Here is a 26774-nt window from a genome sequence, read left to right on the forward strand (position 1 = left end):
ATTGCTAGAATCCTTAATTTGTATAGAATTTAAACCAAACTATTAAAGCATTTGACCATAAGTTCAGAGAGCTCACATTCAGGACACACTCATTAGTATAGATTATTAAAAGGTTAAGTTACTTTGTAAAATACTTTACAGTTCTGTTGAGTTTCATGCATATCTTATTTAATTCTTTTAATGCTGCAGCTGAATTTGAGGCTGAGAAAACTGAAGTTCAGAATGGTTAATAAACTTCGGATAAACTATCCAAAGTCACATAGTACTAGATATCCAGTGTTCTTTTTAGTATGCAGAAGCTAGTCTCAGGCACTGAATCCTACATAATTACAACGGAATTATTCCTTATGGTTTTGGATGCCACACTTAGAAAGGGTGTATGCAGAAACATCATGATCACAGGCTCTACTGAGCTTTGAATTCAGCTCTGCTATTTACTGACTAGACTATTTTAGATAAATTATTTAGTTTTTCTTATTTTCTGCCTTCTCGTGTTTAAAATGGAAGTGATATATGCCTACATTACAAAGTATTATACAGTTAAATGATGTGCTCTAAGTGTTCAGCAAATGTTAAATTTCACCATTATTTTGATGCCTTTTTAACCCTCCAATTAAATATTAACACCATTCCAATTTGAAGTTTTAAAAAGCCATTCATTTATAATATAGTCACTGATTGATTAAAAAAAACTTGAAGCAAATTGTAATAAAATTCCTCTACCCATATGATAAGATAGTTTGAGAATGAACTGAAATATAAGTAAAACGCAAAATCATTAATTTTATCATTTATCCAACAAGTATTTATTGAACAACTACTGTGGGCCAGGGACTGCTCGAGGCACTAGGAATAGAGCAGTGGAGAGCAATAAATCCCTTCCCTTATGGGGTGGACATTCTAGGAGGGGATATAAACAACAAACAAGCAAATATGAAAATATGTATTACATCATCTGGTGATAAGTGCTGTCGAACAAATAAAGCAAGGAAGGGAGTAGACAGCATTAGCTTGGGGGCTCTAAATATGGTGGACAAAAAGGAACATTTGAACAAAGACCTGAAGAAGGGGAAGGCACTGGTCAGTCCGGGTGGAGAGAACAGCAAATGCAAAGTCCCTGAGGAAAAGGTGTGCTGGGCCTCAAGCAGTTCATGGCCAAGTACAGAAGAGAAGGTCAGGGAATCCCACAGGCAGGCTGTGCATGCCTTACAGGGGAACACAAGGGCTTTGTTAAGGTGAGAACAGAGGCCTTCATGAATAGCATTACTTGATCTGTAACACATTTTAAAATGATATTTTGGCTACCATGTTGGTTACTCTAGCTCTGTAAAATATAGTTTGCAACCAGGGAGTGTGATGCCTCCAGCTTTGTTCTTTTTCAACATTGCTTTGGCTATTTGGGGTCTTTTGTGGTTTAATATACATTTTAGGATTTTTTGTCTTTTTTGTGTGAAAAATAGCATTGGAATTTTGATAGAGACTGCATTGAACCTATAGATTGCTTTGGATAGTATGGAAATTTTAACAATATTAATTATTCAAATCCATGAGTATGGAATATCTTTTCATTTATCTGTGTCTTCAATTTTTTTTATCCGTGTCTTATAGTTTTCAGTGCTCCAATCTTTCAGTTTCTTGTTTAAATTTATTCTTAGGTATTTTATTACTTTGGATGCAATTGTAAGTGGGCCTGTCTTTTAAATAACTTCTCTTTATGATAGCTTATTGTTAGTATGTAGAATACACATATTTTTGTATATTGATTTTGTATCCTGAAACTCTACTGAATTGGTTTACTAGTTCTAACAGTTTTGGGGTGGAGTCTTTATGGTTTCCTACATATATAAAATCATGTCATCCACAGTGATAGTTTTACTTCTTCCTTTCTAATTTGGATGCATTTTATTTCTTTTTCTTGTCTAATTGCTCTGTCTAGGACTTCCAATATTATGTTGAATAAAAGTGTAAAGAATAGGAATCCTTGTCTTTTCATGATCTTGGAGGAAAAGCTTTTAACTTTTCACACTGAGTGTAATGTTAGCAAGTGAGAGAGGAGAAACATAATAAGAAATTAAAGACCTCCAAATCAAATGAAGATATTTCAGGGGCAAAGGATTGATTATTTCGATTTAATGCTATTCCAAGTAAGATGAGCATTGAGACTTAACCATTAAATTTATTGATGAGGAGATAAGTCTTTGTATCTTTGACAAGAGCCGTTTCAGCAGAGTGTAATAGAAGACTGATTGGGGTAGAGGGCAGATAAAAGGAGGAGAATAGGAAACTGCAAATTTAGGCAAGACTTCAGAGCAATTTTGGTGAACAGAAAAATGGAGTAATAGCTTGAGGAAGAATTGGAGTCAAGAGTTTTATTTTATTGTTGTTTATTTGTTTTTGACTCAGGAGAAATTACAGTAATGTTGGTATGTTGATGGGATTAAATAATAGAAAGGGAGCATCAATGATACAAAAAAATAGAAGGGAGAACTATTGTTAGAGCAATGTCCTCTAGTAGATTAGCAGAAAGAAAATGGATAGAATCAGACAAAGTTCATCTATAGAAATAGAAGTGAAAGCAGATTATGTGGGTTTAGACATAGGTGGGTGGTCAATGTAGTAGTGGAAACGAGGTTTGAGGAAAGAGAGGAAGGTATAAAATAGCCATCTGGAGTGTTAGGAAGTGAGTGAGCTAGAAATATGTAATAGGCTCTCTAGGCCGTGCTGAAGGTCCACTTGAAGTTAAAGAATCATAATTTTGGAGTAAGACCAGTCAGGATGTATTTAATTAACACTGGGGTTTTTCCAATAGTGTACAAAATGAATGATAGGGCAAGGGAGTTGAGGCTGTGTGGAAGAACTGATTATGATCATCAATGAAATCTAAGCAAAGTAAGGGAGAAAATGAGTTGCCTGAGTGACAGTGAAAAGATTGCAGGATGAACAGAAAAACAGGGAACATAGATTAGACAGTAGACAGATAGATGGGACAATATTAGCAGAAGCATGGTTTTTAAGCCTGAGTAAATATACATGGAGGAGTTATTGTACTATTCTCTTCTACTTTAGGGCATATTTGAAAATGGTCACAATAAAAAGTTGGCTTGTTTATTTTCATTTTTTTAAATATGTTTTTATTGACTTTAGAGAGGAAGGGAGAGGGATAGAGAGATAGAAACATCAATAATGTGATCAGCTGCCTCCTACATGCCCCCCACTGGGGATGGAGCCCACAATCCGGGCTGGTGCCCTGACCGGGAATCAAACCGCGCTCTCCTGGATCCTAGGTTGATGCTCAGCCGCTGAGTCACACTGGCTGGGCTGGTTTTTCTAAGAGATAAGATGGTTTGTGTGGTCAAAGATTTTTGGCATCATGGTCCCAGAAGAAGTGAGTTAGAAAGAAAAGAAGTAGAGTCTAGAGTGTGACCTGAGGGAACTAGAGAGGACAGAGAACAAGGAGGGGTTGCAGGCATTGCTAGTAACATGGTTGAAGGTGTGACTAGGGAGCTAAGGGACTAAGGGAAGGTGGAGGACCGGATCATTGCAAAAGAGGAGCCCAAGGAGCCCAGAGGCCAGGCCATTGTAATGGTTATCTACATAGAAAAGAAAAACCCTGAGAACAGTGTTAGAGAGCCTGACAGTGAGCAATGACACTAAAACCTTCCAAGGATGAGGGAGAGTGGCTCAGCTGGAAAAGGTGGTGGTTTTTAGAGGAGAAATCATTTGAAAATAAGGAAGACACAGAGCCCCATTTGCCCTATCGCCACCCCGACCAATCTAGAGGTACAAGGAATAGGCGAGAGAAAACAGCTTCCACTTGGGAGGGCTGTGGAGCAGCAGTGTCCTCAGGGAAGGGCTCAATATTAAAGGAGAAATTGTTCTACTAAAAATCTAAATTAGTTGGTTACTGCACCTGAATGTTCAATTGGGCTACCTACCTCCCGGCAGCGAAAGTTTCATAAAAGAAGAATTGACGGGTTATGTAGTCCTTAGGATCTGACAAAGGAGGTATATAATTTCTCCAAAAGAGACCAACATTTTCAAAAATTCCAAGAATTTTTTTTCATGGATTCATAATCATTTTTATATTCCTAGCAACTAGAACAAAGCATGAAATAGAGTCATATTATGATAAATGTTTGTTTAACCAAACTCATCAGACACCGAGACATAATGGACAATGTCTTTAATGGCACTTTCGGAAAATAAAAAGCTTATCTTAAACCCATAAATTAGGACACGGTCATGAGGTTTCTATTGATCTTAGCTTTGAATCTGAGATGGCATTTTCAAAAGTGAAGCTAATTATAAAATTAGCTTTAGTAGTTCTTTTCCTATAGACACATTGTACAGTACATGGCACAGAGGTAGTTAATAGTTTTTAGCATTCACTTTATTCTTTCATTTTGAAGAGGAAAACCTGCCATTTAAAAACATGCAAAGCTAATTAAAGCTTTTCCACTATTTTATTATCTGAATGTAGTTGCAAATTCTGACTTAAAACTCTTATCAGAGGGAGACTCAACATTCCTCCTTGAACAGCAAAGGAACATTCAATTAACACTTCAATACAAGTGTATTTTAAATAAAAAATATACATTATTGTTTATCTCATTCTTTACAAATGCAAATACCCAATTTTAAAATCCAAGGAGAGTTGCCTCTTTTATTCTTTGGGGAAACAAGTCCTTTCTTTATTTTACAGGGAAGACCGGAATTTTCTGAAGTTGTTACCAAATTAGAAGAGTGTCTCTGCAACATTGAGGTAAGTAATTTAGCTTCTGAAATGTGTTCATTAAAAAAACTGAATGTCCAAGGAGGTTGGGAAATGCAGGTAAGATGGTGCTTATGGAAAGAAAGAGTATGAGGGACCATAACTCCATTCTGTTTTACCCTGTTAATTAAGCTCAGAGAGTGGAGTAGAATTGACTGCATCTATGGGGACAAAGGCAAATCCAGAGTCAATTGGAGGCTCTTTCAACAATAACCAGACAGGCAAATGGACACAGGCATACCCAGGTTAAAAAATTGATATGTAGAAATGTGAAAATATAACAAATATGTTAGAAGGTAATTATTTAAATTAATTTTTTCTCTATACACATTCCTACATACAGTGAAACTTAAGCTATAATATTAAGCCATTGTCATTTATGTTCAATGAGAAAAGGAAAAATTATAACTACAATTAGTGCATAAATTAATTGGGAGACATTGCTTTTATACCACACATATATTGGGTATAGCGATATATGTTGGTAATCAGGTTAATGGAATTTTCTTCCCTTAATATCAAGGAGCTGTTTGCTTTAATTTTCTCTATAATTACCCCAATTTTCTATACACCTGGCAAGGCGATAGCATTTGAAAATAGGCAAGGAAGCTAAAACATGAGCACTAATTCAAAAATAATAATATATTCGCAAATGCAAATGAGTGTTATAAGAGAGGGGAATGAACATCACACATACAGGCCAACATATACAAGCACATATGAAGAGAAGGGGCATAAAATGGGGGCAAACAGCATCAGCCTGAGATTGCCCAACTAAATCCCAAAGTGGAACTAGTCAAAGAAAGTTTTCTTTCAAAACAAAAAGAAAAAAATGTCTCAACAAAGCCACTGGAATCTAGTCTAGTAGAAAGGGTCTGCACTTGCAGCCTGCAGTGATCTGCAGTGATGACCCTTCTCATGTTCCTTTGCTAGAACTTCTAAAATGGTAGCCTTTTATGTAGAAGGAAGCTTCAGTCCTTAGACTTAAAACTTCCTTTCCCTCCTCTTCGGTCCTGAAAATAAAACGTGGGGAGAAGTAGTGTATTTGGTGGGGCTTCGGGCACCTGACCAACAAGAGCTTCGGCCTTGGATGTTGAGAGATGCCTTTAAGGCTTAAGTTCCAAGCACTCTCTTACTTTGAAACTTCATGTTTGACAGGACAAATTTGCTCCAAGCCTGGGGATATATCCAATTAGATCACAAGGTACATTCCAGGAACAGGGACAATGGTAAGATCTGCTAAACTAGTTTGTCTTCTTATATTGACCAAACCTCTTAGCACAATCTCCTCTAGTGGAGAAGATGAATAACTATGGACAATATGCAAAGAGCATTTGCTGGACTAGGTTACACTAATTAATGGACCAGAATCACCTTTAAGGAGCTTGACTTATGGAAGTTCCATAAGGCTCTGTCCTCTCTACTTTTCAGCTTTTCAGTCAGTGGTTTAGACCAAGGTCAAGAAGTCACTGCTCACATCTACAAATATAAGAAAGTTGAAAAAGATAGTAGTAAATACTTGAAAGCAGAAGTTTAGAATATCTTGGAGGATGCAGCAATAGGACATGTCTAATGACAATAAATTAAACAGGAATAAATATAATATCACACACAAAGAAACAATAGTATAATTGTCATATGGCGAATATATTGTTAGGAGCATCATGAATATTATTAGAGAACATGCCCCTTGCGAGTTGGAATATGAAGTAGCTGTCTTGCTGCAAAATAAAGGATGTGATCATTTATCTCTGTTCTGAGATGGCCAAACAAAATAGTACCTGGTTATATCCTTTTAAAGGGATATTTAAAACTGGGACAAAAATTTTAGAAAAGAGAGATCAAAATGGAGAATGGGTTGAAAGTCATGTATTTGAGAACCATTTAAAAGAAGCACAGATGCTTGTCCCAGAAAAGAGAAAATTAGGATGAGTCCAACAGCTGTTTTTAAATATCTGAAGAACTATCATATGGCAAAGGGATTTGCCTTGTTTCCTATGGGCCGACAGATGAAAATGAAGTGCAGTAGTAGATTTGGTTTACTTTGAGGAAGAGCTTTCTAATGGATATAGCTGTCCTAAGATAAATAAATGAATCTGGAGGCAGTAAGCTCCCCATCACTGGAGGTTCCTTATCAGCCCACCTGGCTGGCTTAAAAATGATACACAGGAGAGATTCAAATATTGTAGAGTTTGAAGGTTCATTTCAACACCGGCATCAGATGATTCTCAGAGCTTTACTTAGAAATGCCTTGGCTACTATGAAAAGCCTAGAATTTACATATATTATTTTTTAAAAACCAAAGTCTACCATCTACATGTCTTATGAAATTATAATGTCAAAAGAGCTGGTGTCCTCAGCTGGGTTAGGTAGAATGCATAAACAGCAAGACTGTCAAAACTCAAGAAAACTACTCTCCTGTTTTTCCTCTTTCTCATTTTCTCCTCACGTATTTTTATTTTCTAGCTATACTTAACTATTTGTAACTATTTTTAAAAAGTCTTTCACAACAACTCTATTTAGTTCTCATGCTTGCCAGACATGAAAGTATTCCTCATTTTATAAAATGGACGTATTCTTGGAAAAGTGTGTAAATCCCTTTTATGAAAAGGGAATAGTTTTATGTAAAGGGAATAATTTAAAGCTATAAGTTAAAGGAACTCTGCCATGAATCTTATCACCATAGTAAAAAATTTAGAAAAAAATTTTAACCATTAAATAATAATGTTCTAAATATCTATTTCATGAATCTGATTTGAGCCTACTCTTTTCTGAAAAAAATGAGCATAAATTTAATGGGCCAGCTCTCAGTATAGAACTAGGTCGCAAAAGTAAATTAAGCTAGCCAGATGTTGCCATCAGAGGCCGAAAGGAAAAGCCAGAAGCAAGCTGAGAGGAATAGAAATTAAAATATGAAAACTTCTAGAATAGAAGGTTAAAATAAGGCCATATTCTACTCTATGCCTTTAAGCTTGTTGGATTTATTAAATGATTGCAACTGCTCCTGCTCCTCCCCTCAGCTGATGTCTCCCGCATCGAGTAACAGCAGTGGGTCTCTCTCACCTTCCTCGTCTTCCGATTGCCTGGTGAGCAAGGGAGGGCCTGGCCGGAGCCACGTGGCAGCTTTACGGAGTCGCTTTGAATTGGAATACGCTCTAAATGCACGATCTTATGCTGCCTGGTCCCAAAGGTAAGGGATAATCTAAGCAACAGTCTCACAGGCAAGTCAGGTCCCAAAATCTCATCAAGATAGCTACCCAATTTGATTAGTATCAACAGGGGATTTACCACCCTGTGGCAAACTTTGACAGAGGAGATTTTGAGCCCATTTTAAAAAAATAATGACCAAAAATTAGAAATTTTATTATTTCTTAGTTTAGTTTCTCTAAGTTTCAAGTAATAGCAATTAACTCTAGCTTAAGCAAGAATTGTCAAGCTACAATAACAAAGGAAAATTGTTGAAAGTACTCTGGGGTTGTCCTACAGAATCCAAGGAAGAATTATTTGTGTAAGAACTAAGAAACAGTTTTGTAGATTTGAGCTTCAAAAGGTCAGCATTCTAGAATTACCAGATGACCCAGCAATTCCACTCCTAGGTATATACCCAAAAGAATGTAAAGCAAGTACGCAAACAAATACCTCTATTCAAATGTTTATAGCAGCACTAGTCACAATAACCAAAAGATGGAAACCACACATATATCTGTCACCAGATGAATAGATAAACAAAATGTGGTATCCACACAATAGCCTATTATACAGCCATATAAAGGAATGATGTACTGATACATGCTCCAACATGGATGAACCTTGCAAACATGCTGAATGAGAGAAGGTGTCACATATTGGTCTACAAAGGTGTCACATATTGTATGACCATATTTATGTGAATATCCAGAATAGGTATATTAGTCAGTTTGGGCTGTCATAACAAAATACCATATACTAGATGGTTTAAACAATAGAAATGTATTTTCTCACAGTATGTTTGGCGCCATCAATGTGACAGCATGGTTGGGTTCTGATGGGACTTACAGATGGTCACCTTCTCACTGTGCCCTCACATGGCAAAGAGAGCTCTGAATTCTTTCCATTTTTTTATAAGATCACCAGTTTTATGGGGTCAGGACTTTACCCTTCTGCCCTCATTTAACCTTAATCACTTCCTTAAAAGCCCATCTCCAATAGAGTCAAATAAGGGGTTAGGGTTCAACATATAAATTTGGTGGGAGGGGGACATAACTCAGTCCATAACAATAGGTCAATCCATAAAAACAAATTAGGTTGGTGGTTGCAAGGGGCTTAGGGGAAGGGAGAAATTGGGAGTAACTACTTAATGAGTATAGGGTTTTATTTTGGGGTGATGATAATATTTTGGAATTAGATAGAGGTGGTGGCTGCAAAACATTGTGAATGTGCTAAATGTCACTGAATTTTGTCTTTAAAATTATTAATTTTGTCATGTGAACTTCACTTAAATGAAAAAAAAAAAAAAAGCCAAAAAAATTTAAGCAAATCGGCAAGTTGGAAAAAGAGAAAAATAGTTCAACGTTGTTCTATCATGAGTTCTTCCATTTACATGCCCCAGTTCCCAATAGATAGTCTCTTTTTCTCTCAGTTTAACTGTAAAGTTTTAAGATATATATTGGTCATCTATTGGCACAATACTTCTATATAAAACCCATGCCAAAACTCAAGGATATACAACCATAAGCATTTATTTCTTGCTCGTGTGTCTGTGGGCTGGTTTTAAGTGGGCTTGACAGCGAGCTGGAGGTTGTATCCAGGTCTGCTCCCTGTATCTCTCCTCTTTTTGGACCAGAACATACCCGAGGCATGTTCTTCTCATGGACACACACTAGGAACTCAAGAGGACAAGCCCAACTTCACATGCACATTTAAAGCCTTTGTTCAGTTTGCATCCTGTGACATTCCTTTGGCAAGTCACATAGCTGAGCCCAACATCAACAGGGAGAGAAAATATACCCAACCTCCAGTGGGAAGAACTGCAAAGTCACATGGCAAAGGACATAGAAACAAAAAGCATAATAAATTAGGAATAAATGCAATCTGCCACAAGAGAGAATGTGGTTGGCCCTTTATGGATCAAATGGCCACCTCTGGTCTAAGCAAATGCGGTTGAAGGGGAGGTAGGGTCATATTTCATGAATATAACATGGTGGCTAGGGACCCTTGTTCTGGATGGGAAGCAGAAAGGCAATCACTCTGAGCCCAGTGAATACCCTAAAAAGTGTGCACTACAACCCATGGAAAATCAGAATACACCAGCTTAAAATCTCTGTCCTTCCACACGAACTTCAGAGCATTTACTCATGAGCCATCACCCATGTGCACTCACACACACCATCATCAGAGTAAAAATATTTATCATTAAGGTGGGGAAAGATTATCTGGCGTTTGCAAGGATCTGACACTATCTACAAACTGCTACTGTTGCCTTTTTAGCTGCAGTCGTTTTAGTCCTGGTCTAACGAAAGAGTTGTAGCTGCAGCTTTGAAGAGATGAGAATCTGAATCATGAAGCCTCTAATCTAGCAATGTCATGAGATTAAGTATCAGTAAGTTTGATTGATAACCAGGCAAACTGGACATACTGCTTTATTGGATTCCAGTCTCTAGCATAATTTCATAAGGGGCTTACAGGCCAAGATTAGATTAGGTTCAGTCACAATACTGCCTTCTAGTTCCAGCTGATCTTCTTATTCTTTGCTTGTGGTTTTAAAATTAATCCTCTGAACAGTCAGATTTTGATGTTTCCAAAGCACAGTGACCTGAGGTTTCTCTGCTTGAGGTAGAGGTTAAGAGGATGGGCTGTGGAGTCAGACAGATCTGAGGCTCAGTTGTGGCCTTACCATTTACGAGCTCAGTGACCTTGGGCAAGTTATTTACCAGCTCTTGTGATTGTTTTTGGGAGAGGCAGTATTGTCACGGGAGTCAGTGATTGATTGAAAGATACCAGCAGACCCAAACAAAGGATATGAGTCCCTACAATGTAGGTTAGTCACACAACTTACAGTACACAGACAGCTACCCAGCGTGGGAGGCACATAGCGCTCCCAACTGGGTGAGTTGAGGGTGGAGAGAACATAGCTTCTCTACCCAGGGAAGTATACCACTCCTCATAAAATTGCTTGGATGGGGTAAGAAAAACCCATTAAGTTTTTTGAGATGCAGCTTTTGATAATCTTATAAGGTATTTTATACCCTCCTCTCCCTTCACGACTGTTATGAAGCTCTGATAAGTGTATGTCTGTCTACTTGATTCAAATTTCCCTTAATAGCCTAGTACACTCTGAGTATTTGCTGTGAGTGTGCATGGAAGATAGGTTCACTAGTTATACCAACCCTCTAGCAAGCTCAGTCTTTGGATTACTTGAAATGAACTCCAGAATAGGTAAAGCATTTACCTACCGTGTAAGATTCTCCAAGATAAGAATATCTGTTGTATTCATAACTGTATCCCTACTATCTAGCAGTGTGATTGGTACAAAGTCAATATGTAAAAAAAAGAAGTTTCATAAAGAATTGGATAAATTGGCTCCATAAATTATAATTATTATTAATTTGGAGCATAATCAGTCAACGAACTTTAACAATTTTCTCTATTCTATTTAAGTAGCTATCACTATTGAGCATCTACTGCATGCTGGGTACTATTTTAAACACTTTAAAGAGTTGTCTAAGTGAGCCTTAGGGAGTAAGTATTCAAATGTTTATAGATGAGGAAGCTGAGGCTCAGAAAAGGTAAGCAACTTTCTAAGGCTATGGAGGCAGAGTGGGAATTCTCACCCAGGACTCTCCTATGCTTTCAGAATTTATCTGGCACAGGAGGTGGCACTTATCAGAAACTTGATCTATTTTGCCAGTACTTGTATCTGCTAAACTTCTTCCAGTTTCTTCTGGAAGTCGGTCAGAGAAAGATTTCAGCTAGTCCTCCCAAGCCTGGCTTTTCAGCTTGTGTGCATGAAAGACAGAGCAAGTGAGACAAGAGATCAATAGGTTCTTAAAGTCAAAGAGCCTGAGGATGCAGGAACCGATGAACTGACTCCAACAGAGCCCTGAGTTTAACAGCCTGGGAGACAATGGCTCCCTGCTTTGGCTTCACATTAGAATCCCCTGGGGAGCTTTTACAGGCGCCAATGCCCAAGACCAATCAAACCAGAATCCATGGGGGTGACACGCAGACATCAGAATCTTTCAAATTTCCCAGGTGATTCCAATATACATCTGAGTATGAGGCGCATGCTAGAAGAGATGCTCCGCTGCTAGGCTGCCAGTCACTCCGTGGGAAGGAGATGCAACTGATAGAATAAATGGAAGGGGAAAGTGTGAGCCTCGGTGAAACAGCAGCTGTGACCAAAGGAGAACACTGTGAAGGCTCATTACCTGGGGCTCTCTCCCAAAAGTCCTTGCAGTGTACTAGCAACTCTGATCTAAGAGGCATTCTAACTATTCATTAAAACCACACACGGTGTAATTTTTAGCCTGGCATCATGCTTTTAAAAAATGAGGACAGGATTTGGCCTGGAGTTCTGACTAATGTATGTTCCCAATTCTGGGTCTCAGAGCCCTCAACAAATGTCTTTAAAGAGGTGCATTTATATATTCCAACTTTGGTTATAAAGTTTACAGCCTATAGTTCTGTAATGCTTGATTTGATGGGGGTTTTGGTTGTTGTTTGTTTGCATATTTGTTTTCAGTGATTATTATTTTCTTTTATGAAATAAATGTCAAGGTGGGACATGTGTCAGATATTTTCCCCACAGGTAATAGGAATTCAGTAATTCTTTGTGAAACGACACATTGATTAAATCTGAGATTGAGAAAGGCACGCCTGAAGTTCTGCTTCATTTCAAATATTTTGTGTCTCTAGATATATTTGGAAAACTAAGCATGTGGCACTTGCTCCTCCCACAGGGTCTAAAATCTCCCATCTTGTACATGGATTATATCCTGTAAATTTAGAAGTGGCAAAGTGATACTCAACCTTTCAGATGCGAAAGCCAGTTAGTGTTTGTGTGGGGCTGGGCTCTGAGAATAGAACGCTATGACCTAGTTAGCTGTCCAGGAGAAGAAAACCAGACATACAGAGTTTGGAACTGTAAAACACATACATTTGGAATTAATTTCTCACATTACAAAAGGGCCCATCAAAGGGTTCCTTTAAATAGAAACCTTGCGTAGTGCGCTTAAAATGCAGTTCAACTTATAAAAGTTGAATATAAGTTATAAAATTTTAATTTACACATAGTGTTTCTGGAACGCAGCAAATGAGTAAGATGATAGCATCATGAAACTGATGTTCCTAGAAGAAATGAAAAAAGAAAAAGAAAGGAAAAAAAAAAAAAAGCAGCCATGAGAGGATCTGGCCCATTTGCTGGTGTGGAGCAGAGATTTATCAAATAAAACCAGTAGCGTCTCCTCCTTATCACCGAAGGTCAGATACTCCTCTCTTTAATAGCACCTCTCTTATGTGCTTTTTTGTACTGAAACTTCCCTCAGGCTCCTTAAATGTTCTTTTTTCTTCCAAATCCTCCTTCATCTTGAATTTATTTCTTTTGCCCGCTCACCACAGCCAGTAGTTTCAGCATCGTGCTCCTGATCACTGTGAACTTCCACTTTGCTTCCCTCCTCTTCGTGAGTTTTCTTGTGATTTCACACAATCCATGGCTTCCACCCTCCCTCCCTCTCTCTTTCTCTCTTTTCCCCCTCCCTCCCTTCCCCCTCTAACAAACACACACACCCATCATACACACATCCATACGTTCATGCACACAGTGAACCCTCAGATATGTCCAGCCTTGGTTGATCTGCTTCCTTTGTACAGTCTCTAATTTATCTCCCCTCCCAGCTTCCCCATTCCCGAATCCACCTACCCACCCACTGCCAGCATATTCTTACTTCTATAGAACTAAAGTATGTCATTACCCTACTTTAAGACCATCAGTAATTCTCCATTGCCTCTAAAATTTAAGTGCAAATGTCTCTTCCTGGAATCCAAAAGGGTCAATCATACACGTTTTCAGTTTTAACTCTCACTGAACATCATATGTCCCACTGGTGCTAGGCAGAGAGTGATCCTGTGGCTTCTCAAATGCATTCTAGGATTGGGGGGCACTGTGTGAGGCATTGGTTGGTAGTCCCAATGACTAGGAAGGTGTGAGTGATGTTTAGTGGCCCTGATGTTTAGTGGCCCTTTAGTGTTTAACTTGTACAATATTTTGGATAATTCTACAAAATAATTACCCTACACAATACAACAATAGAATCTCTGGTGACATACATTACAGACAAACTAGAAGTTCTACTATTTCTCATGCGTGCCCTATGTTTTACCTGCTGCCAACCTACTCCTGTATTCTAAATTTTAACCTCAACACCCTCTCAATCTTGTCAAAATATTAATCAGCCCTCAGTAGTATCTCAATCAGCTCAATCACTATATCATGAGGGAGCCTTTTTTGGGGCTATCCCATCCCCACCCAGGCCTTACCAAGGGCTACAGTGCTTTGTGCTATTTTATGTACCTACATTATTTTGTCTTATATTGTAATTATTTATTTTTTATTTCCCCACTAGCTCATAAATAGTATAAAGACAGAAATTTTCTTCTTTTTTTGTTTTTATTCATGTGCCCACAATATCCCATTTATAATTTAACTGTATGTAGAAATATTAAAAATTTTATTCATAATAAATTAGGGGAATCATTAATTGGGCTATGAAAGTTTTTACTCCTAGCAGTTCTATCAATTTTAAATCTCTTTTTTGTCAAAAAATAATGAATGACCAGCTAATTCAAGCTTCGTTCCACCCCAACCCCTCACCATTAAGGCATTAAATGTCCACCTATTTCTTTTTAATAAAGAAAAGTATAGAATGTAGGTACCTAAAATGTGTGAGAAGAGAAATGACTGGAACATTCATTCCCAGTGTGTTTATAAAAGGAAAAATTGCTTTGAGTTGAGATAGTTAAGAAAGGTTTCATTGAAGAGGTATATGATGGAGATATAGTTCTGATATAAAGAGAACAGGATGGAGAACAAATATGAAGTAATGATTATGAACTTTTTTTCCTTCCTTCTTAAAAAGAATAGGCATTCCTTTACCAACTGATCTGCTATAGTACTTCTTTCCTGTATCAAGGATCCACACTTAGATAGTTGTTTTCAGTTTTTCTATTCTGTTGCATTGGGATATTAGTTTACCCCTGTGTCAATACTACACAATTTAAATTGCAAGCCCTAATATCTGTAGGGCAGGTCTTATCTTAGCTATTCTTAACCATTCTTGGGTTTTGCATCTTCCATATAAATTTTATAATCAGCTTGCATTTTCCACAGCAAAAAAATATTTTGGTTATAGATATTTTAAAACTGTAGGTCAATATAGGAAGATCTGACATCTTTATGATACTGAATCTCCCTTTTCATGAACATACTACATTTTGACACTTATTTAGATGTTCTTTAATATCTTTTAGTTAGATTTTATAATCTGTGAGTTATTTATACACCTTTTGTCATATTAATTGTTACAGTCATTGTGATTGCTGAAATAGTTTGAATTCATTGTTACTATATTATTTTATTCTCTGTATTTTTTCTTACCCTACCCATTTTGTTTGTTTGTATTTCTTAGGATTATTTGCCTATGCACTCTATTTTTCTATTATTTAGTGGGTACCCTAGAAACTTTAACACATTATTTAACACATTCCATATTTAGTATATTTTTTCTACTCCTAAACAAAAGAGAGATCCTAGAACATTTTAGTTGCAAATCATTCCCTCCTGAATTATACATTTCTGTCCTTACTTTAATCACAATATTTTAAAAATTCCACATCTTAGATATTGTTTACTTGTTTTATACAGCTGTGGTTTATTTAGACTTACCCATCTTTACTATTTCATTGATAATTATGTTTACATTTCACACCTTCTTCCTGGATCATTCTCATTTTCCTCAAATGTATCTTTAAAATTTTCTTTAACATGACTCTGTTAGAAGTAAACATCTGAGCCTTGGCAGGGTGGTTCAGTTGGTTGGAGCATTGTCCTATATACCAAAAGGGTTGCAGGTTCCATTCCTGGTCAGGGCACATACCTAGGTTGGGGGTTCAATCCCCAGTTGGGGTGAGCACAGGAGGCAACCAATTGATGTTTCTCTCTCACGTCAATCTCTCTCTCTCCTTTTCTCTCTTTCTAAAAATCAATAAAAACATACCCTTGGGTGAGGACTTTAAAAAAAGGAAGTAAACATCTGAAACCGATTTTTCCTCCTTTCTCTAAAGATATGTTAGGGGATGTGGGATTTGAGGTGCTTAATTACTTCCCTACTGATCCTTCAAGATACATTCTACATTTTCCTGTAGAAAATACATTCTGAATTTTCCTACATTCTGACCTGTTCCTGTTAATATTTCATCTGTGATTCTAATTGTAATTTATTTTCAACCTGCCCTTTCTAACTGCTGTTAGAACTTCTCGTTGTCTTTGGTACTCTACAATTTAACTATGTTGTGCATAATTATAGATTTAATTTCTTTTTCTTGCTTTGAATTTGTTGGGTGTATAGAATCTGAGAATTGACATCTTTCATACATTCTGGACAATATTCAGCACTACCTCTTCTAGTATTTCTTTACCCCATGTTCTTTATTTTCTAATTCTGGAACTTTTAGATTTTCTTACTCTATTTTTCAAATTTCTCCATCTCTTCTTTTCTTTTATATTTATTTCCCATCCTAATACTATCTTCCAGTTAACTTATACTCTCAGTAGTTAGATCTAATATGATTTCAATTCATTTCTAATTTTTATTTTATTTGTAGAAGTTAAATTTTTTTTTTTTGAAACTTGACTGGACAGTTTTGGAAATGTTTGTGTGTGTTTTTTCCACATGCTTTTAATTGCTTTTGTATTCACATATATTTATTTTCTATTCTATATTTGAATATCTGATATTTTCAATCTCTGTAGTCTTTATAAATCTAATAATGTAGTTTGTTGCTTCTGCTAATTCTTGCTCCTCATGTTATCTAGTATTTTGAAATTTTTGTTTGTATTTTGAGCTTGTGTTCCTTAGAACTTTATCTCTGACAACTTTTTTCCCTCTTATTTGGTCTAGCTGACTTCACAAATAATTTGTTCTTGCTTTTGCTGAGTGTCTATGGAAACTACCCCCTCTGGACCACTTTAAAACTTCAACTTAGAGTTTTTTATAAAACACATGTAGTAATATTTTTGTTCTCAAACTTATATCTGTGTGGGCTTGTGGATGAGACTTCTCAGGGTAAATATTTTATTTCTCAATTTTCTCACCTTATCAGGAGCCAAGGATGAAATAGGAGACTTATCCTCTGCATCTCCATGTTAACAGTGGATTTAATATTTCCTGATTCACCCTGGGGTTGTGCTTTGAAGATTTTTGCTTCATACTGTGTTACTTATCTGACCTCCCACTTTACTTGGGCCCATGCTGTGTTTCCCCATCGGTCCAATAAAACTCAAGCTTTAGACCAACAAGAATCAATATGAGAGCATCTTCATACCCCTACATTCATCTGGAATTATCGTTTTAACCAATCATTTTATTGGCATCTACACCAAATTGTAAATGTCACAAAGGCAGGAATTTCTCTCCTTTTTGATGCTGTATCTCCAATACTCAGAACAGTGTTTGGCACATGGTAGGTGCTAAACACCTGTTTGAAAAAAATGAATGATCATGATAGATCCTTACAAACATTATGCCACTCAGTTTTCACAACAATCTTGTTAAGTAAGCCTCATGATTTTCATTTTTCAGGTTAAAAAAACAACACTGAAACTCAAATGATTTAAGTAATTTATATAAAACTATATAATGGAAAAGGGTAGTTAATAGTTGTTTCTGGGCCTGTCTGGTCGTTTTCATTGTACCATGCTGTCTCTGGAGACTGAGCGTGACCGTGTTTGAACCATCATAAGAAGCAGGAACTTCTAGCCTCTGGTTTTGGCTTTAAGGGAATCAGCTGGGAGCTGTCCAGAGTGCTGAACCGCCTCGCTCCGAAGCTGTTTCAGATCCAAGGGAACACAGTGCCCTCTCAGGCTATGCAGGGAATATTTCCCTTCTAACTCTAACTACCTCTGATCCTAGCCACTTTACCTCAGCTTATGCCTGCTCATAACAGATCTTTATAATCAGCTGCCTACACTGATAGACCTAACCTGAGCACAACAAACCACATCTGCTGCCTCATTCCCTCGCATGCCATGGCCTCAGCCTACCCTCCCTGTCTTCTTTAATCATGCCTCGGGAAACCAGCCTGACTCCCTGGTCATATTTCTAAAACAGCAAAAACCAATTATAATATATAAAAGGACAGACTCTTTCCTTCTAGACACTTGGGGACCAGTTTTATAGCTAACTCTATTTTAGTATGATTTCTTTATGAACTACATTGTAAAAGTCGACTTTTTTCACTTACTCATAAATATATTCTCTGCTACCATAGTCAATTACATTCACTGTATTTTTTAAAGAACCTTTTAGCAGATGTTTTGGGACAACAAATAGACCGACTATTTAATCATGAGGATTTCATGATTTTTTTATTTCTAGAATTGAAGAACAATGCTTCCCTTTCTAACTTAAAAATATAATGAAAGCCCAGAATCTTTTAGCTGATTCTATATGGGAATAATTTTAAGATTTATAAATTTAAGGAAATTATAAAAATATAGCATCTTTGGCTTCCTTAACAGTTTCTTATTAAATATTGATTTAAAATATGACATCACCCATTTGGGCGTGGCTCAGTGGTTGAGCATCGACCTAGGATCCAGGATATCGCAGTTTAATTCCCGATCAAGGCACATTTTTGGGTTGTGAGCTCCATCCCCAGTTGGGGGTGTGCAGGAGGCAGCCAATCAATGACAACTCTCTCATCATTGATGTTTCTCTCTCTCCCTCTCCCTCTCCCTTCTTCTCTCTGAAATCAATAAAGATATCTTTTTTTAAAAATATGACATCTATAGAATTTATAAAAGACCACAGTATTTATCAAAACGTCACATTAATATCTAACTCTTACTTCAACAATGTTTTTTGAGCTTGTAGAACATGTTGCCTTACTAACTCACTTGACTTAAGTTAGACAAGCATTGCTCACATTGTTTATATAAAGAAGAAAGCAAGACATGGCTTGCCTAATCTAGGAACAAGACAGGCCTTTTTCTGGGATAGTTATTACCTCCAAGATGTATAATGTTATGTGACATACACTTGTTGAAGGTCGTATATCAAGCTCATTAAGCGCCTACACTGGAAAAATATAAAAGCCAAAAGAGAGCAGCTAGAATCTAAGCAAGTGCCAGGATGCCTGTCAGTTGTCTTTTATCTCTTTCTTTTTAAGCTAAAATCTTGAGGTGCTGATAAGTTTTTTTAATGAACAAAAGCAGAAAAATTATTAATGTCATGGGTATGGAGTTTAGAGAGAAAATAGCTATTCATGTTGATATGACGGTGTGAAAGTACCTGAATGTCATCTAATAAGGAGGAGAAATTAAGGAAAGTGGAGAGGGGTCTTGCAGGAAGTTGAAACTATTTGCATGGAGGTCCAAAAAATAAACATAGCTAACTATTTATGTTCACACAAAATCTCTTCATCACAGGCCCACGTGCACTACAGTGAAATAAGCAAACAATACCCATATGTACACATACATACAAAAAATAAAAAGTCTATAAATTGATTGCTAGTGGCCTCTGCTTTTCATGCTGCTGGTATCCTAAATATCATCAGAAGTGGAAATAATCTGTGCTGGTTGTTATAGGGCTTTAAGTAAGAACTCCCTTTCAGCTGATGGGGACCGAAGGCAATATTAGGGCTCTTTTCTAGTTGCTTTGCTCTCTAGTGCCACCTAGCCATCAGTTGACAAACCTCGCGTGGGGCCTCCAGCCCTTCTGACTGCTACAGAAAGGAGAAAGGCTTGGAGATTTCACACTGAACAAAGGCGCCCAACCTTAAAGTTAGGAGCATGTGAAAAATATCAATCCTTTCTTTCAGTTCCTTGACTTTTAAAACCGCCCTTAGTTTGAAACAGGCTTTCTCCATGAAAAATGTAAAAAAGAACATCAAATAAAATATTCTGTTCAGAAGAGAAAGTGATGAAAAATGGGAAATTAATAAAAGTGAAGATATGAGAAGAGCCCTACGTGTGTAAAAGTGGCACCTTTCTTATAAGCTTTAAGGACCTGAATTTATTGTAGCATAAAGCTTTGCATGAAAAGAGTGAGTGAGTGACACATTTAGGTTACAACATAGGCACTTGAGAGAGAATGAGATGCAGCTCTTGCCACGGCTATTCCGATGCTGTAATTTCATGTTCTTTTCTGTCCTTCAGTGGTGCTTGTTAGCAACCTACAATGGGTTCACTCATAACCCACAGGGCCAGCTAGAGCGTCCGTCCCTCGTCAAGCATTTTGTAATACTAATTAACTAATTCCCAGCCACAAGAAGGGAACCTGAAAAAATTTGCCAGGGGCAAAGGGCTAAATAAATGCTGACAGTTCTCAGTTTCCAATTAGATGAAATGACATATTAGGACAACGCATAGCCTGACTTTCTAATGATGAGAATTTTATGAGTTTTTCATCCCTGGAAATGAAGAGACACCTTGGCCCATTCTCCATTCATCACCAAAACAAGGGCCTAGACCCACTCTCGTGAAATCAAAGCTCACGGATCCTGCCTTTGGCGGTGATGGTTACTAAATATACAGACTGAAAGGAAGACTTGGTCTGAAAACGCTGCTTTGGAACAAGTTTCCCCTCTACTGAAACATCTGACAGGACACAGCACAGGGACCAAAGAGAACAACCGGCCTAATTAAATCCGCACCGGCAGCAGGGCTCACTGTTCCGCAGCCTGACTCCGGCTCCGGCCCCGCCCAGCTCCCTCCCGACTCCAGTGTTTGTGCCGTGAATTTCTTGCTCGCATGGCAACTGTTGCTATGTTTGCAGTAATAAGAAGTGGGTGATGCTGGTGTCTCTGTGATGGTTCAGATACAAGAGCAATGATTTCTAAATAGATTTCTGAAGCAGCTCTTACAATGGTGCCGCACAGTTTAACCGGTTTAATTCCCCGTAGATTTTAAAAAATTCTTTTCTCCTCTAGCAGCTCCCATGTAGACTAAATCTACCCCTCATATAACACAAAAATTGCAGCACTCTTCCTTTTGCTTGCTAATATTTGAAACAGGAGGTTCCCTGTCAAAGAAGACATTCCACAAGGCATTGTTTCTTATTATTTCCTTGGAAACTATAAAATTGAGTTATTTTGGGCTTTTTTGTTTTTGATATTTAGTGAGAAGCTAAAAAATAATGTGGTCCCAGCAAAAAAATTAATTTCTGTATTAACCAAAGTGGATTGAAAACCATCCACCATTAATAGTCATGCTATTAGCTGAGCATTTTCTATTAATAAGCAGATGTTTTGAAGGCCTCAGTTGCAGAGAAGGACATGTTCACTAGTGGGTATATATTTCCCTTCTTGGGTCCTCTTCCAAAGAGATAGTGAAAAAAACAAAATCCTCATTTTTTTACCTTAACCTGGCACCTGTTTACCAGCCAGTGTTCATTGCCCCCTACATCTCACTCAGTGCTAACATTAGCTAGGCCCTAGAGGAGACATGATTGAGATGTGACCACACGCACTGATGGCAATATTAGCCCGGCTAAAAAGAAAAAACGAAAACAGTTTACATGTTTTTATCACTTACTACGTTCCAGACACTATCGTGCATTTTTTTGTATGCCAGCCTTACTAGTGGCTTATCACAACTCTTCTACAAGGTAAGATTTATGTATCAATATTCTACAAATGAGAAAACTGGAACCCAAAAAGGATCTGCAACTAGTAAACAGCAGGGCCAAGGCTGAGCCTACATCAGCCCGACTCCAGAGCCGCGGTCTTCCCTCTGCCTGCTGAGCTGCTGCGGCGCGAGAGAGCGGCTGGCGTGCTAATCGGCCGTGCGGCCTGGGGAACCCCTCCCTGCCTTGGGTTCCAGGGTTCGCACCTTCACTGAAGCACGGGAACTGGATCCTTGCTACGTGAGGTGCAGCCCACAGGCCAGCAGCTGCAGCTTCACCTAGGACCTTGTTAGAAACTCAGACTCTCAGGCCCCGCTTGGACCTACTGAATCACAATCCACATTTTAACAAGACTTTAACTAGTGTGAATGTACATTAAAATTTAAGAAGCACAGGACTTGCCAGTTTCAGTGGACCCTGCCCCTTCTAGCTCGAGTATATTTATAATTTTGCCCCTCTGATCTCTATATTTCTAGATTCTACGTCTCTTCCAATGTTGTATCACTGCATTCTTAATCTCATCCTCATACTTGATAAAATATTATTGTCTCTTTTAAGAAAAGTTTTATTTATTTTAATTCACTTACTGCTTTTTACTTAGTATTATATCTATGTTGCATGTTTCTTGAGGGGGAGACCTGTCCATGTAAAATAATTTTATACCTCTGTACCAGCTGGCATAGTATATTATAACTAAAGAAAATCTGTTGAAAGAAATGTTGAACAAAGTATTATCTTAATTTAGTTCAGATGTCATATAGGACTCTGATTGCAAGATCCCCATATTACCCATTACGAATTTTCAAGGCAAGCACTCTCCAAGAATTCTTTAAATATTGGTCCAAAGAAGCTTGCAAGTAGCACACATGACAAGAGTGGTTTTCAGACTTTTTCACTGCCTTCCATCTTTTTAGCACATAAATACATGAAAGATTCAATAAAGACCAAGCTCAACTTCAAAATCTCCTCCTCGAGGAAGTCCTCCTGGGTACCCGTAACTGGTTATATACCCAGCATGTTTTTTGCCGTCTTATCCTGTGCTTATCACATCAGGGCCTAGAAACTATGTTATAATCATTATAATTATGTCAACTGTCCCCTTACACACACACACACACACACAGCATATATTCCTTCAGGTCTTCTGTCTTTCATCTTTGTATTCTTAATATTTATCACAATGCCTGGCACATAGTGAGTGGCAGATATACGTATATTGAATGAATGAGTGGCTTAATCAATGCAAACTTTTTGAATCCAAAGTTTTTTTATTGCTCCACATTAGGTTGCATTGGCAGCAAGGACATGGAAAACATAGTTCTGCGGTGAAGGTTGAGAAATATTTGTTTCAGCCCTGTTAGCATTTCCTATCAATGTGGCACTTTAATTTCATGTCACATGAACGCTGAGACTTAGGAACTCAAGTGCCTTTGGGATGCCTAAGGTTGAAAACTGAAGCAGTGTTTGCTTTTTTCCTCTGTCAGTAAGTCAGACAACCATTCATTCAACAAACATTTATAGAGTGCCTACATTGTGCCAGGAGTTCACTAGATACTGGAGATGTCAAGGAGAATACATAGTATAATCTTTCCTCCCTTTAAGTAGTCTAGAAAGAATGACAGACCCCAAATGTGTTTATAATACAATTTGATACCTAGACTAATGGGCATGTGACTCTTAGTGGGCACACACCCATTAGTGGGCATATAAACACAGGAGGAAGTATCACTGATTGTGGTCAGAGCTAGTCCACTGCCCCACTGTCTGGGAGGTAGGTCCAGTGAGTCACCCATTTGTCCTTCTCTGGAAAGGACAGCGAATTTAGGGAGGAAGAACACTGGCTGTGGATTGCCTGGCAACGAATCCACACAGAAGAGGAAAGACCCAGAAACATAGAGTGAAAGATGCGGAAAGTTGGCTGGGCAGGGACTCACTGGTGGCACGTGGTGTAAATGTAAACAGAGTTTGTGGGAGAAAGTTATAAACAGAATTATCCAACTGCACACAATTCCCTGAGCTCCTTTTATCCCCTGGAATGATCTCCACTATAGGAGGATCCTGTGCTTTTCCTCTCTGTATATTTAAAGGAAAATGGAGCATCCAGGAGACTACTTCATGGTAAAACGTCCCCCCTGGGCTGATCAATGGCTTTGCTGTGAAGGGGAAGTCTCTGGAGCTGCCCTTCGGTCTCAGACCCAGGGAGCCAGCCCTTTCCTAGTCCTCGGAAAGGGGACCAAGCAATGCTCTCAGGGCCATCGGATTTGTCTCTCTGCAAGATGGTGTCAGGATAGGGACTGGGAAGCGGGAAGGGGGAGAGGTCACGCTCTCCTTCGCCTGCTCCATACATTATTAGCTGTCTACCTACTTCGTTAGCCTTCAGCGAACACCAATGTATCCTGTAGGGAAGTTTTCAGCTGGAAGTAACAGAAATCTCAATGAATAAAACAGTGGCTTGTTTTCCACATGTAAGGAGTTTGTAAGGAGATAGTCATGGCGGTGGTTCCGCTGCTTGGCAGGCCCGGAAGACTCGGGTTCGTTTCCTTGCTTTCACCGTTTCAGGGTACTGCCGTCTGTCAGGTTTGCCGCTCCCTGGTTACAGAACGACTGCCACAGCCCCAGCCGTCATGTCTCCACTTAAAGCAGGCAGAGGGAGCTAGTGTGTACCGGCCTGTTTTTCTGTCCTATATCCTTTCAGCAGGAAATCAATCTTCTGACAGTGGCTTTATCGGAACCTGGCGAGGGGAAAGTGTCCCTTAGGAGAGAGAATGAGAAGGGAGAGGATGATTTTCTGATCACAGAAGTGAGACTCGTGTGCTGCACTGGAAGAGTGTGCATCTTGAAGCCAGAGATATATGTGTTCAAACCCCAGTTCTGCCTCCTAAGAACTGTGCGAACTTGGGCCTGCCTGAACTTGCTAAAATAGGTATCATGATGTTACCTTGCTAGGGTTTTGCAAAGATTGGAGAAAATACATATAAAACACTTAATATCTTCCTTTGAAAGTTTATGTTGTTTTGTTTTCAACTAGAGATGGTGGTCCACTATTTCATAATTCTACCCAGAGACGGATAAACACCTTTCTGAGGCTAAGAGAAAGCCTATGTCTGTCCTGATTTCAGAACCCTAATTCACTCTCTTCTCCTTTTTGTCACTTACTCTCTTTGAGATAGGAGGACACTCCTTTTTCTCTTAAACAGCTGCTTCACCCCTGTGTTTCTCGTAGCTTTTCCTTGCCTACCTACACTGCTTGTTTGGAAAACTCAACAATGTTGACCATTCAAAAACACCTCCATTTGGATTAAAGTCAGGGTTTCTGTATGTTTTCTACCAAGCAGCTATTTACATGAAAATGACAGAAATCAGGGGAAATGACTTTCAAGGATTCCATTTTTCTTTCTTTGTAATCCTTGAAAAGAAAACTGTAGTTAATTGTGAATGTGCCTGCTAAATGCCAGCGTCTGACATGAAAATGGGAAGGATTGAAAGTGCCTGCGAAACAACAAATCTAAATACATTGGTTTCATCCAAATGAACATTTTTCATTGTATATTAAAAAAAACAGTCTCTTATTGTTCAGGGCAATGAGTCTTACATTCTTTTCTTCAACACTGTTTTTCCAGATCAACATAGAGTAAAAATTATAGAATCATAAAAGAAGTAAAATAAAAATTGATAACAAAACATTATGTTAAGATGTTGGTTGTTTCTGACACATGATTTGTGAAGGAACACAGTATTTTTCTAGGAAACGTACTGATGAACTACTTTTGGGTATTGAGTGACCTGAATTTCATTTTTTTAGACAAGTTCTCTGTGCTTGTGTATTCTTTGGCTATTTTTCCTTGTTAAAGTGTGGGCAATTCTGAGTGTGAATGTTACCTAGAGAAGCAGAACTATATTATTCACCTCTCAGTTTTTACTTACAGAGAGATCCTTGGCACAAAAGGCAATAAATTCCCACCCTTTTACTTATATCTGGATAGAAGGAGAAAAAAGTGATAATTAAAATTTTATCAAGTTTCTTGTATTTTTTTTTCAATTACTGCCCATCGAATTAGGCCAGCACCTTATACTATAATTTGTTCTAAAGTAAGAAGATCTGTGCATTACATGTGTTTAAATAAACTCTTTATCTAGGGAAAGAGATATGGCAATTTGAGCGGTATACAGAGTTTGCTTGGATATAGCTGGAATTGGAAAGTTCATAAAGTTAATCAATTAACTCACAAATATGCCTTGAGCTGCTACTAAGGAACAGGACACTGCATCTGGCATTATCCAGAGAGAACTAATGTTTTGATAACTAATCTTATATAAGTACTCTTGGCAAACTGAACATATCATCTTTAGTTTTTTTCTTTCCTCTTTGTGTTTTCTTTATTTAAAGGGTTAATAATATTTTACGTATAGATGAGAAAAACTCAATATGTGTGCCAGGTTCTCTTAATACTGTAGCCACTTCATTTACCTGATTCCATTAAAACTTTCTTTAGGTAGTTCCACTGGAGATGCATTCTTTTAACACATATTAAGCACCCGCTATGTGGACATTGGAAATACAAAGATGGATAACATATCTCCCTAGGGAGGAGGTCAGAGAAGCAAAAGGAAGTACTGAGCCAGGTGCAGGATGCCCAGAGAGCCTGGAGAAAATCAAAGGAGGCTTCCCCAAACCAATGGTGTTTAAGTTAAATATGGGAGAATTAGCCAAACAGAGAGGAAAGGAGAGGCATAGGAGGAAGAGGAGCACCAGGGGCAAAGGCGGAGAGGTGTAGACTGTGAGGTACACCTGGAGAATGGCAGAGTTTGGTGTAACTAGAGCAGAAGAGAGACATGGAAATTTAAAGTGGGAAGAAGTAGAAATCAGAGAGTCCAGTACCCAGGGGAAACTGGAAGGAAGAGAACAGCTTTCCTTTCTGCAGCTTCCCTCCGGCCACTCAGACCTCCGCCTCTTCGTCCAGGCGGTGAGCGCGTGAGCTCCGGGCGGCCTAGACGTAGCGCCCAGTCATCTTGCTGGCGTTGTGCTGGGGGTGACTGAACTCCCGCTGGCCGTAAGCCAGCGCCATTTCTGCAGCTGTGTGGAAGGGCACAGGTGGGTAGGCAAACTGTGGTGATACAGATGA

General features: G+C 38.3%; 1 protein-coding gene across 2 annotated transcripts in view; it reads left to right on the top strand.

Moving 5' to 3' along the window:
• Positions 1–26774, top strand: part of TNNI3K (TNNI3 interacting kinase) — a 280278-nt gene that overhangs the window by 224306 nt on the left and 29198 nt on the right. For both annotated transcript variants that reach the window (XM_087820522.1, XM_016216806.2), the window contains 2 exons: positions 4703–4762; positions 7792–7961. In XM_087820522.1, coding sequence (XP_087676648.1) covers positions 4703–4762; positions 7792–7961 — 230 coding nt within the window. The remainder of the gene's footprint in view (positions 1–4702; positions 4763–7791; positions 7962–26774) is intronic.

Source organism: Miniopterus natalensis, chromosome 9 (assembly GCF_054644295.1).
Source record: "Miniopterus natalensis isolate mMinNat1 chromosome 9, mMinNat1.hap1, whole genome shotgun sequence".
Taxonomy (NCBI): domain Eukaryota; kingdom Metazoa; phylum Chordata; class Mammalia; order Chiroptera; family Miniopteridae; genus Miniopterus; species Miniopterus natalensis.